We start from the raw sequence: 14,070 nt of genomic DNA, 5'->3' as shown, positions 1-14,070 counted from the left end.
CTGTTGCAGTCATATTTAGAATAGGAATGTGATTGTGTAAATCCTAGGGAATCTGGGAATGTGTCTTATATTCCTATTAGGACTAGATTACCTATTAAATGTTGTAATCCTAAAGGGAAAGGTTTTACCCTTCCTACTACTATAAATAAAGGCACAATTGGGTGAATCAAACACACCTCACAATTAAATCAATCTCTCTTCTCCCTAAAGCTTGCCGCACCCCTCTATCTCTCTAACCCTAGATCGCTCAATCAAATAGGCCTACAACACGTTATCAGCACGCTCTTGCCAAAAGCTAAGGAATTGACACATTGTTGGAGGAGGCTATCATCCACCAAATTCAAAGGCTTATTCGTTTTCTGCTAATCAGGTATGCTTAAAATAAAAGAAGATATTTGAAACGTCCACGAAGCATGAAAACATTCCCCATGATGCATGAACCCCTCTATGTTTATATTTTCCTTTCGATATATATATTGTATATGTTCATATATTTGTTTCGTGCATCGCACAATTAAATTGTTATGTGGAATTTGTGAGTCAAAGCATAAAATTAAATTAGAAGCATATTAGGGTTTGTAAAACCCTAACAATTTTGAACATTTTGGAAAAGTTGGACACCATCCTTGTGACACAAACTGGGCAGCCTTGGGCTTTGCTGCACCTACTTGGACCCCCAAGCCTTCGGCCTGTTGATTAGAATAGGCTTGCAACCCTAGTTATTTCTCTGTGGAAAGCCTGCAGCTTTCCTGGACCCAGACCAAACCCACAGCAAGCTTTGCTTGCTGGGTTCTTGTCCTGCACGCACATGCCAGCCCACAAGCTGGGTTTGTTTTGTTATCCCGTGCATCACCCACAAGGCCAGCTACTGCTGGGCCTTGTCCCGAGCACCCTCATTCGGCCCAAACGACAACCCAGCTGCGGCTGAGGGATTTCTTGCACCCCGTGGCCTGCAGCCACCACCCAAGGTTTTTTTTGGTCTGTGTCTTATGCTTAAGACACCCACCCATGCCCAAATTATTTTTTGGGGCATATTTTTCGACCAAATGCTATTATTTTAGCATTCTAAAATAATTTAACCCCTATGTTAATATTATTTTGCTTCTACAATCGACCCCGTATGGCCCGATTTATTGAATTAATTAAAAGTGACCTGCAGTCCATTAATCTGATAATGAATCCAAAATTATTGACCTGAATATCACTTTTGGACATTAATGATTCAATAATTTATTTTTTATTCTTTGAACCATCACATACTTTCGTAGTAACGAAGCTCTCACACTTGAGTTCCCGAAGACAACTCAAATCCACTACACTTAGTTAGTATATTGCATTCTGTGTTTCTTGTAGGAACCTCTCATTATGAACTAATTGTTCATAAAACTAAATTGAACCTGTAGTTTCAAATTTAGTGCCTTTGAAACCCGAAGTTTTCATTCAAAACATACCACATGAAACCCGTAGTTTTCATGCATAAATTAAACCACTACATGTCTGTAGAACCTGTATGTTCTACGATATATGTCTATGGCTTACCATATGACTAATCACATTTTCTCCCTCCGTTTTAGGGACATGTCGAACTTGAACAAGCTTGATTTCTCTGCTCTAGAAGTCTCTGAAGAAACTATCTGAAGTGGGTTCAAGACATGAAGCTTCATCTCACTGCAAAGGGTATTAGAGCCACCATCGAGACACCTATCGCCGACAAACCTGTTGACGAAGCTCAGAAGGCTACTGCAATGATCTTCATCCGAAGACACATTCATGATGCACTGCAGACTGAGTATCTCACTGAGGAGGACCCACGCACCCTCTGGCTTGCTCTGGCTGACCGTTTCGATCACCAGAAAGACATATACTTACCTGAAGCAAGACACGACTGCAACATCTTCGCTTCCAGGACTTTAAGTCTGTGAATGAATACAACTCTGAAGTTTGTAGAATCTGTTCTCTGTTGAAATTCTACAAACCGAATCAGATCTCCTGGAGAATACCTATTCGACCTTCCATGCCACCAATATTGTCCTGCATCAACAATATAAGGCACAGAAATTCACCAAGTTTTCGAATTTAATCTCTATTTTACTTCTCGCTGAAAAGCAGAACCAGCTTTTGATAAAGAATCATCAAGCTCGACCCACTGGCTGGAACGCCGCGCCTGAAGCGCATGCGACCTATTCTAGCAGCCATAAACGACGAAAGAACCGTCGTGACAGTGGCAATGGGTGGCAAGCCCAACCACGGCCCAAGGTCAACAGAGTACCGCACCTAAGGGAAGAATTGCGACCCAGCAGCGTCCACCACTCGCCCCTAAGGTCCCAAACTTCAAGAACAAGGGCAAAGCTCCCATTCAGGCTGCTTATACTGAACTGGACATGTGCTATCGTTGTGCATCAAAAGATCATTGGTCATGCGTATGCCGAGCTTCCCATGAGGCTATTGCCAAGTATCATTCCCATTGTAAGCCTAACTTTGCACATGTGGATCATCCGAAAGATGCAACTACATCATTGGAGATATCGGATTTCCAGGAGGCGTCATCGCCTATGGATGAATAAATCAGACATGTATTTAGGGTGTTTACCCCTAGTGGCCGAACCCACTAGGAGTGGCCCGCCCTAGCCCACTATTTTGCTAGGTTTATGGTTTAATTTTGAACAATTTTTCTAAGTATTTAGAATAATTTGTTTGGTTTTGGTTTGTTTTGAATTATGGATTGTTATTTGAATGGATATTTTCTCGAATTGCTTAATTGAATGAATGGACTTATATTTATACATGTGACCAATTCAATCAATTCATTTCTAGGTATGTCTAGTAGGGAAGTTAGTTGTCTAGCAGATAGTGCAACCACGCACACCATCTTGCGTGAACGCCATTATTTTACTAACTTCATACCCAAGAAAGCTCATTTGATGACTCTCTCAGGCTCATCCAATCTGATTGAAGAATACGGAAAGGTACATATCATGTTGACTAATGGTACAATTTTCACACTTAAGGAGGCACTCTATTCTCTATGTTCCGGAAGAACGTTGCTGAGTTTTAGAGATATTCGAGATAATCAATATCATCTTGAAACCACTGAAGATCATGGTTCTGAATTTCTTTGTATCACTTTGTATGAATATGGCCAGAAGCATATTCATAAAAAGTTAGAACGCTTGCCGAGTGGGTTGTACATCACAACCATTCACGGCATAGAAGCCCATAGTGTGGTCGGCCCTATGCCTAAGTTCTCGGACACTTTGTTGCTTTGGCATGATCGTTTGGGACATCCTGGACGGGACATGATGCATCGTATCCTCAAATCTTCACACGAGCATAAGTTACATCCCTATGTTGGACTCCCACCATGCAAAGCGTGCTCTTTAGGGAAGTTGAAAACTCAACCCTCATATACAAAGATTATTCACGACCCCCCTAAATTTCTTCAAAGGATTCAATGGGACATTTGTGAACCTATCCAGCCAACCTGCGAACCATTTAGATACTTTATGGTGTTGGTTGATGCATCGACAAGATGGTCACATGTTTGCTTGTTGTCCACACGCAACGCCGCATATGCTAAACTCCTAGCTCAAATCATTAAGCTAAGGGCTCACCATCCTGATTATCCGATCAAGTCGATTCGACTGGATAACCTTGGAGAGTTTACGTCACAGACTTTTGACGATTATTGCATGTCAGTAGGGATAAATGTGGAACATCTTATACCCCATGTTCACACCCAAAACGGCCTGGCATAAGCTGTCATAAAGCGCCTTCAATTGATAACTCGGACTTTGGTTATGCGAACCAAACTGCCGGTATCTGCCTGGTGCTATGCAATATTGTACGCAGCTATGTTGGTCCACCTGAGGCACACCGCTACCCAACCACATTCACCGTTATAGTTGGTCATTGGATACGAGTCTGACGTCTCACATTTACTAGTGTTTGGGTGCGTCATTTATGTGCCAATAACACCGCCACTACGTACCAAAATGGGTCCTCAGAGAAAAATGGGAATCTATGTCGGTTATGATTCGCCATCAATTGTTCGATACTTATAACCCTTGACAGGAGATCTCTTTACCACACGTTTTACGGATTGTCACTTTGATGAGACAGTCTTCCCGTCGTTAGGGGGAGATAAGCATGCTAACGTTCCAGTAAAACGCCGCGAATTGTGGTGGTATGCTCCCACTATGTCTCATTTAGATCCCCACACTGCCCAGTCTGAAACTGAGTTGCGTCGAATTATAGATCTACAGAGCATTGCTCAAAGCATGCCGGATGCTTTTAATGATCTAGCAAAGGTGACAAGATCACATATATCCGCTGCAAACACACATGCAAGGATAGATGTACCCCATGTATGTCAACAACCCGCCTGGGAAGGTTGGACCATCCCCAAATGAGGGGAGGCCGCACCTTCTACACGGCAAGGTACATTGACGGCTAGCCAATCATCTGCTCCGACCCTGAAGCGTGGCAGACCCTTTGGTTCAAAGGATTCACAACCCCGGAAGAGGAAAATGCACCAACTAGTGACTCTAGTTTGAATCCGACTATCGCTCACTCATCCGTTCCAACGCATAAGGTTATTCTAGATTATGGTGATGCTTCAGATGAAACATGCCGGCCTCCCGAGAATCGCGAGATTGTCCACTACACAGTATTAGATGAGGTTTGGAATAGGAATGAGATGATCATCGATGATGCATTCTCGTACTCAATAGCTACTGACATCATGCTTAGTGATGACATTGAACCACATTCCGTCGATGAATGCCGACATAGAACCGATTGGTCAAACTGGAAACAAGCAATCCAGGTCGAACTCGATTCGCTCGTGAAACGTAAGGTATTTGGACCTATCGTTCATACACCACCATACGTGAAGCCTGTTGGCTACAAGTGGGTTTTCGTGAGGAAGCGTAATGAGAAGAATGAAATAGTACAATATAAAGCACGCCTTGTAGCGTAAGACTTCTCTCAGCGCCCAGAGATTATTAGGAAGAGACGTATTCCCCCGTAATGGACGTTATAACGCTCCGTTACCTAATCAGTTTGGTAGTTTCCAAAAAACTAAATATGCAGCTTATAGATGTGGTAACCGCGTATCTCTATGAGGATCTAGATACGGAAATTTATATGAAAGTTCCAGAATGACTTCTATTGACTGGCTCAAATAGTTCTAGACCACGGAACACTCTCTCAATTAGGTTCAGGAGGTTACTCTATGGATTAAAACAATCCGGGCGGATGTGGTATAACCGTCTGAGTGAATATTTGACAAGTCAGGGTTATGTGAACAACGAACTATGCCCATGCGTGTTCATAAAGAAGTCACATTCCGGATTTGCAATCGTTGCAGTTTATGTCAATGACATGAACCTCATTGGGACTCCCGCAGAGCTTGAGGAAATTGTTAAACACTTGAAATCGGAATTTGAGATGAAGGATCTTGGGAAAACTTGATACTGTCTCGGCCTAGAGATCGAGCATTGTTCGGATGGAATCCTAGTACATCAATTGAACTACACCCAAAAGGTGTTACGACGTTTTAATGAGGATAAAGTGAAGCCTTCGAGTACACCCATGGTCGTTCGGACTCTAGATGCTAAACGAGATCCCTTCCGTCCAAAGAAGGATGCGGAAGAGATTTTGGAACCCCGAAGTTCATTACCTAAGTGCAATTGGGGCTTTATTATACTTGGCTCTATGCACTAGACCCGACATCTCCTTCCCTGTGAATCTATTAGCTAGATACAGCAATGCGCCCACACGCAGGCACTGGAATGGTGTTAAAGATATTTTCTGTTACCTCAAAGGTACTACGGATTTGGGCTTGTTCTATACCCGTGAATCTCCAAGTGTTGTCGCCCCCTATGGCCGTCGGATTGATTCTCGCCTTGTTGGTTACGCAGATGCTGGATATCTGTCTGACCCACATAGAGCACGTTCTCAAACGGGTTATGTTTTTACCGTTAGAGACACCGCTATATCTTGGAGGTCTACCAAGCAAGCCCTAGTTGCAACTTCGTCTAACCATGCTGAGATTCTCACCCTACATGAAGCATCGCGTGAGTGCTTTTGGTTGAGAGAAGTTATAGAACATATTCGAAGCACTAGTGGTCTTACATCAGTCATTGACCTTCCCACTACTATCTTTGAAGACAATGCAACATGTATTGAGCAGCTGAAGAAGGGATACATCAAGGGAGACAACACCAAGCACATAGCGCCGAAGTTCTTTTACTCACACCAGAAGCAGCAGCATCAGAACATTGAAGTCAAGCAAATCCATTCCCAGGCCAACCTGGCCGATCTCTTTACCAAGTCATTACCCAAGTCTACATTTCAGAAGCTCGTCCAAGGAATCGGTATGCGTAAATTATCTTAGTTGAATCGCTTGTAGTTCTCTTATTTAGAAGTTATGTCTAACTCAGGGGGAGTATCTAGAAGCATACTCACATGATCTTAATGTACTTTTTTTCCTACGATTAGGAGCATTTTTTCCACCGGGTTTTTGCTACCTAACGAGGTTTTAATGAGGCACCTATCCTAGGATGATCATACTCCGATGAGTTCACTACCTTCGTCCAGTTTGACAAGTGTTTTACACATTATGCATATTTTCTTACTTTTCTCCTTAGTCTATGGGTTTTCCCCATTCCTTGGGTTTTACCATAGCAAGGTTTTTGTGAGTTTTTACAAATGCATACTTCAAAGTAAATTTGAGACTCGCGATCACCCGTTGTGCCGATGACTTCATCAACTATTCTACCTTATATGCTGAAGATCTGATGCGATGGTTTGTTGAGTATTTACACACTCAAGGGGGAGTGTTGTAGTCATATTTAGAATAGGAATGTGATTGTGTAAATCCTAGGGAATTTGGGAATGTATCTTATATTCCTATTAGGACTAGATTACCTATTAAATGTTGTAATCCTAAAGGGAAAGGTTTTACCCTTCCTACTACTATAAATAAAGGCACAATGGGATGAATCAAACACACCTCACAATTAAATCAATCTCTCTTCTTCCTAAAGCTTGCCGCACCCCTCTATCTCTATAACCCTAGATCGCTCAATCAAATAGGCCTACAACAGAAACAACTATATTACATTTATAATATTTGAAAACAAAACTCCAATATCACGTAATTTTTGTTACTAATATGCATAGAAATCATGACATTAAGATTTTTCTTTTCTAAATCCGAATAAGCTATTTGAAAACATTTAACTTAATAAAATAATGTAAAATAAGTGTAGATGAGAAGTAATAGACTCAAAGTCAATGTTATTAAGGGTAATTTATACATCTAAAAATATGAATTTGGTTTACCTAGCATTATCCTAATATATATATACACACACACAAAAATATATAATCTATAAATGTACAATGACATCTCAAAGAAAGGAGACTTTGGCATTGTATTGACTTTAATGGCTGGGATAATTGCTTAAAGGTAAAAGAACTTAATTACAAAAATTCGACATAATCCACTCGCTTATCTATCAACTTAATAAAAGCACAAAAGAATTTATAGCGAACTAATCGTGGTTGGAGAAGTTTTCATGTTCGACTCACAAGAATGCGATTATGATACATACATTTGTTGTTAGTTTGATGTTAAGTTGTTGCCTTAGATGACTTAACATCTCATCCTACAAGTATCTTTGTAAATATTTTATAATTTGTCAATTAAAAGAAAGTTATGATTCCGGCATGAAAATTTCGTTTCAATCCGAACATTTCCAAATAAAAAGAAATTATATGAAATAATAGAGATTCCGAAAATTCTGAAGTATTCATTTGACCCCAAAAAAATCAATGTATCCTATCAGAAATGGGTCGAAACAAGATAGAGCAAGAAAGAGGTGATGGCAACTACCCTTTGGAGAAAGTTAAATTGATATTGTCCAGTCACCGTCCAATTTATATATATATATATATAAATTTTTTTTTTTTGGTCAAACAATAGATTTTGTTAGATTAAATGTTAAATTAGTCATCAACGAGATTTGAACACACGCCGTTATGTAAGGGCTCAACACATTTCCACCATTATGGTAAAAGGTCATTTGCACTTCCCTATTTATATTGCAAACTACATATTTATTTGATAAAAACAATTACTAAAAAATAAAGCTTTTACGTTGACATTTGTGACTACATTTGCTTTTAGTGGTTATAGTTTATTTTTTCTATAAGAGTGAGTAGATTTGAGAGCTTAACAAAAAAAAAAAAAATTGGACGGTAGCCGGTAAGTTATCTTTGTATTTTTTTTAGTTCTAAATGGAGGTTATATCCAACTGCACATCTGTTATCGTCTTAATATGATTTTATGAAGTGTTCAAACTGAATAACTTTTTACAAATATAATAAGGAGAATAGACGAATCTGATTGTGAAAATATATTAATAACAAATGAATAGACAAACACGTTCCCCCATTAAATCAATACAAGTTCTTCAATTAACTCAATATTTTTTAGGACCATTAAAATTTCAATGATCAAGATGTGATCGTGACAACTGAAGTGCAAATAATCTTGCTTTTACGTTTCTTGTTTCGTGATGTGACACCAAAAACATTATCCTCTGTGCCACTTGCTTGTTTTGTTTCTAGAAAATCATTTTCTTTTGATTTTGATTTTTGACTCGCATTTTAATCGAAAGTGGCATGTTTTGTTTCTAGAAAATCATTTTCTTCACTTTGAACTGTCTGCTTCAAAAACAGTTGTAAGAACGAAAGTTCAACCTCAAGATGTGATAAGTCCACATCGGGGTACCAAATGAAACGACGAGTAAAGCCAGAAAACAAGTGTCATCCGTAACTGGAATCAAATTGTTGACAAGTTTATGTCGGGTCCTAAATCACCATTTGTTAAAACGATGTAATCATGGTTAACTATCACAAGTATTCTTCTGAAATCGCCGAAATTAGGTTCATTAGGTGAGCCATAGATTCATTGGCACACTATTATGCCGATCGCTTTTGCTCAGGGATAGTACTATCCACACCTGTTTTTACTTCTCACATACCCCTCTCAATTTCCAACCGTCAGATCAAATGAACTGAAGATGATCAATGGTCAAAAATTATCAAAGACGTGTGAGAGGTAAAACAAGTGCTTGAATAGCACTATCCTTTCACAATCATATACAGTAGAAGACAAAATAAAAAAGGATCACTAATCAACCAGATAAAATGCTGTGAATTCTAATGTTCCTTGAGGAAGACATACAAAGTAATGACAACAAACAAAACGTAAAATTGCTTGTCCGTCAACCTCCACTTCCCGAACATTGTCACAGGCCAAAGAACCTCTAACATTAGCAATGCAGGTACATATAAACTCAAACAAACCTGCAATACTTGCACTACAGAAACTAGCCCAGATGGCATCAATCCTCAAAAGCTAGCCAAAAAATAAAAGCCGCTTTCCACAACATGTATATCTATGATACAGGAATGGACCACCATGAGCACAGCAAAAGATTAAATAAAGCCTCACATTGCGCGAGCATTCAAAAACTGAACCAAAAGAAGAATTAGCATGCAAACATTCACATCACGCGCATGCATCACTTCACTCCACTAGCAGCAGTAGTACATAAGATACAACGCATACGGGAACCACCCGATTGGGTATCATCATCACCATTGTCATCCACATCACTGTCGTCATACCCATAATCGTCTACCCTCTCACTAGGAGTGGCCACACTCCCTTTCATTTCACTCGTATAGGTGGAATCCATAAGACAAGTCATGTGATAAGCATGACAGCAAAAGAAAACAATGACATTAACACTTTGTATAGAAAAAGGATCGAAACACATGCAACACCTTGCACCGCCCCTGGGTTTTGACTTAACCTCCATACTTCTCACACCTACCGATTTTTCGATCACCTGAGAAGCCCTACTATCATTTCTCTTTGACCGTGCCTCATCTTCTTCATTGCTCAAGTAAATTCCATGTGTTGCCTCTTTGTAGTATTTGACCAAGAGGTTGACAATATCAGCCTGTTTTCCCAATTACACCAAATCGATAATTTTTACAGTGCTCCGTTATTCAAATCAGAGGCAAAAACTTTACATGGGAAACAGGAGTACCTTGAGAATATCATTGCACCCATGCCTTAAAGATGTTTCAGTCCTGTAATTGGTGACGATTTTGACTAGCCGATCCCTGAGCCTGAAAAATCAAAATTACATAAGGTTAATACCAGTGTATTAAAAGCGTGAGGCGTGGGCGAGGCGTCCAAGGGGAAGCCCGGCCTAGGCGTGAGGCGAAGCCTCACGGGACCTAAATTTTTTAATATATACACTGAGCGTACACATATATTATATTAAAAATAAGAAGATTATAAATCAATAATCACCCTGAGCACACACATATATTATAAATATATATATACACATATATATACATATATTATATTATATATGCATAAAACAGAGGATGAAAAGCACAATGAGCACATATATAACAATGCACGCAAACAACACACACATCCATTATATAAAAAATAAAAATCAGAAAAAAGGCATAGAGACAAAAGTGCAAGGAAGAGGTATGAAGCAGTTAAAATCCTAACCAAAATTTGGGTTTGGGAGTAAAGAAAAAAAAAAAAAAAAACTCACTGAGGCGCGCCTAGGCGGCTCTGGCGAAGCCTTTTGCCCACTCCAGCAAAACTGAGGCGTTAGCCATGGCGCCCAGCCTCAAGGGCGCCCTAGGTGCGCCTCGAGGCGAGTTTTTTAAAACATTGGTTAATACAGATATTTATGTAAAAAATACTCATAAAACTTCATGCTTACAACCGAAAAATATCAAAGTTCTGCATGTATACAAATGTACACAGTTGCACCTAATGATTTGCAACATCAATTTGGAAGATGCAATGGTGGAGCTTAACTGGGACCACTAGAAACTAGTAACACAATTTTTCAACAATTACCAAGTGAAATCAATTCGTAAATGTTGGTAGCTGATCCCAACTTGGTCAAAATGGGACAATCTAATGCTCCTATTTTAATCAATAATAACGACTCATAAGCTTCTCAAGAAATATATCCAAACAGAGCAACAAAAATTACAAACAACGAAATAATAGCAACATATATGCATATCCATATACAGTTCCGATCTAATAATGACCTGACAACGACTATATAGCTCAACCTGTCAACCATTCCTTCAGTCACTGACCACTAAGATGCATTAAGATCACCAGCTGAACATCCTAGTTGTTCATATTTGCTATTCCACAATCTAAGTCCTTATTACCTCATTCAAGAATCAAAACACTACACACTCTGGCTATCTGTAATCTCTACTTGTGTTGGCACAAATGGAACAATTCTAATATATATACTTTCACCACCAAAATACAAAGAAAACATGATAGCCCTTGAATTTGTGATAATCACATACAAAGTCAAGGAATGTCTATGGAAGAAAAGGACCCATCTCTACGTCTGTGTTTATTTATTTATCTAATTTAATAGGGAATAATTATCAAAAATTAAAAGGGAGTTTTAACGAAAAGCCCATGGTACTGTTCACTTTAACGAAAAACCACATTTTTACACTAAAAAGTCAATCCTGGTACAATTTACTTTTCTCTTTATTTTGTCCTTATCGTTAAAACTCAAAGTTTTCAAGTCCTTTTCATTAGTTTTCCTAAATTAAAAGGGCGGTGCTATCCACACCCCTTTTTACCTTCCACACACGCCCCTCTCGATTTGCGGCTGTCAAATCAAATGAATTGAGGAGGATCAAGGGACAGAAATTAGCAAGGGGTATGTGGGAGGTAAAAAGAGGTGAATAGCACCACCCAATTAAATCAAGCAAGGCACGTACTATTGTATCTACAGAAAATCTAGACACGAAGAGGCACGGGTCAGGGTTTTAACAAAAGAAGAAACATTATTACATAATTAATGCTATAAGCATGCATAACAAACACAATACTTTACCACCATATCAGTTGATGGAATCCCCAAGATGATCAAAATTTCATTCAGCTTAAAATACAAGAAAGAAATACACCACCACAATATTCTGATCTAACTGACCTAGGAATCTCCAATCCGTTGGGAACCATATTCACAATATAGAGAGGATCTAGGTTTCCAACTGTGTGCTCCAATAACACGCCCACCTGTAAATTATTAGAATAAAAAAATTAGAGGATACTGAAGAGGACTTGCAGCAAACTCTGCATAAATACCAAATCTGCAGGCTAGCCGGAATAATACCATTTCAGGTTTATCAAGACACTGCTGGATTAACTCCTCCCAGAGTTCATCATCATGTTGCATATTTACAAATTCTACAGCCTGTGCACAACCATAACACATCTTGTTATTGCCACAATTCAAAGTGAAGAGATAGCAAATAACCCCAAAGGAACAACTAAAGACATATGTTGTAAGAATAGGTACCTCTTCAATATCCCCAAGTTTATTTATGATTACAGCAAGGGCTTGTTTAGCATTTCCCATTCTTCCGAGAATGAACACTTGCTCCCTTAAAAGATCTCTTCCAATACAAATTTCATATGCCTGATATATATATATCACAAGTCAATGCATTGAAGAGCATTTAAATTTCATGATAACTGATTATTTATGAACTGTTCAAACCTTCTCCAGGGTATAATGTTGACTACTACGAAGAAAAGGAAGAAGCATCTTTGGATCATATTCTGCATAAAGCTCTACCTACCACAATAAACAAATGACACCACAAGAGTTAAACGGCATGCACACCAGCTATAGATACAATTTCACCACTCGGCACAACATCGTTCAAGAACCAAATACAAGCTCTTGCAGGAGAAGTAATAGAAAAAAATAAAAATAAATACCTTAAGAGTTTACTATATGGAAACTGTTAAAACAATTATATGGTACCGAATACATACTATTTACCAATAGCAAAGACCTGCAGTTTCAGTTTCAATCTTTCACTCATAACAAAAACATGAAAACCAGCAATATAAAGGTCTAATCCTAAAAGGAAAAACCAGTTCTTTCTTAAACTTGGAAATACTAAACAATCTTATAATGTCCGATATATTCACCCCGAGCGCATATGGATGTATTAGGATACAACTCACAGTACCCAAATTACATGAGAATGATAGTCTTCTCTACAACGGGAAATGACAAGGCAACTATCATGGTACCTACCATGCATTTAGTTAAATTAGCAAACAAAACTGTTTAATATAATAACCATCTGAAATCCTAACCAAAAGGTCCCATAAACCTAGTTGATTACATTTGTCTGCCCTTCAAGCAGTTTTGCCATTATCTTGATAAGATATATAGAACATTTAAGAGACATATCAACTGATATCCAGAAAGATTCAACTACGTTTTGCAGGAAGTTGATGGAGTTAAGGCAATGATCAATTAAGTATAAGTAACTTCATAGCGCATACAATGAGAATTTCAAAGAACAGAAGCCAGTATAATTACATGGGCAACTAAATTATTTTAGCTTTCCACAATACCTGCATATCGTGAAATTCTTTTCCAGAATGAGGATCTGCTTCAAATAGTGGATGCAAGTATGCATGCAAGAAATATCTGGAATCACACTTATCAATTGCATTCAAAAGTTGTTTAACAACTTCAGATGGAGTTATTAAATCCTTGTTTTGGATCAACAAAGGAACTGCAAGCTTGCAATCTAGCATCATTAACTGGACAACCTGAAAACGTAGAGGCAACAACCAAGCACATAAAATTAGCATGGCCAAGCATGAAAGTAAAAATAAAACACCCGTAAATTGAAAATTATTCCTCTCTTATTTATCAATTACACACATCCCCAACCCCTAATATAACATTAAGTAGGTAATATTGATGTTTTATATATTAGAAAGAGAATGACAACGCCATCATTGATATCAGAACCAACTTTTTGATGAAATTATGAAGGTTACCTCCTTAGGAAAATCACAAAAAGACCATTATTAATTTTGGAAACATAAGACATTTCTATGGATAGCAGTAAATAGAGAAACTATAAATTCCAATT

General features: G+C 38.5%; 2 protein-coding genes across 3 annotated transcripts in view; one reads left to right on the top strand and one right to left on the bottom strand.

The window, feature by feature from the left end:
• Nucleotides 1-5,644: 5,644 nt before the first annotated feature.
• Nucleotides 5,645-7,285, top strand: LOC139194660 (secreted RxLR effector protein 161-like). Its single transcript, XM_070819556.1, has 2 exons — nucleotides 5,645-6,377; nucleotides 7,275-7,285. Exons 1-2 carry the CDS (start codon nucleotides 5,645-5,647, stop codon nucleotides 7,283-7,285), a joined length of 744 nt encoding a protein of 247 aa, XP_070675657.1.
• Nucleotides 7,286-9,189: 1,904 nt separating this feature from the next.
• LOC103427237 (vacuolar protein sorting-associated protein 41 homolog) overlaps nucleotides 9,190-14,070 on the bottom strand; it is a 28,908-nt gene continuing 24,027 nt past the window's right edge. For both annotated transcript variants that reach the window (XM_070818996.1, XM_029099857.2), the window contains exons 13-19: nucleotides 13,541-13,741; nucleotides 12,666-12,743; nucleotides 12,465-12,584; nucleotides 12,279-12,359; nucleotides 12,096-12,181; nucleotides 10,131-10,212; nucleotides 9,190-10,040 (exon numbers count right to left, since the gene is read on the bottom strand). In XM_070818996.1, coding sequence (XP_070675097.1) covers nucleotides 9,597-10,040; nucleotides 10,131-10,212; nucleotides 12,096-12,181; nucleotides 12,279-12,359; nucleotides 12,465-12,584; nucleotides 12,666-12,743; nucleotides 13,541-13,741 — 1,092 coding nt within the window. In that variant the 3' untranslated portion in view covers nucleotides 9,190-9,596. The remainder of the gene's footprint in view (nucleotides 10,041-10,130; nucleotides 10,213-12,095; nucleotides 12,182-12,278; nucleotides 12,360-12,464; nucleotides 12,585-12,665; nucleotides 12,744-13,540; nucleotides 13,742-14,070) is intronic.

This window comes from Malus domestica, chromosome 03, assembly GCF_042453785.1.
Source record: "Malus domestica chromosome 03, GDT2T_hap1".
NCBI lineage: Eukaryota > Viridiplantae > Streptophyta > Magnoliopsida > Rosales > Rosaceae > Malus > Malus domestica.
The sequence above is the reverse complement of the archived record's forward strand: the minus strand, read 5'-3'. Positions and strand labels throughout refer to the sequence as shown.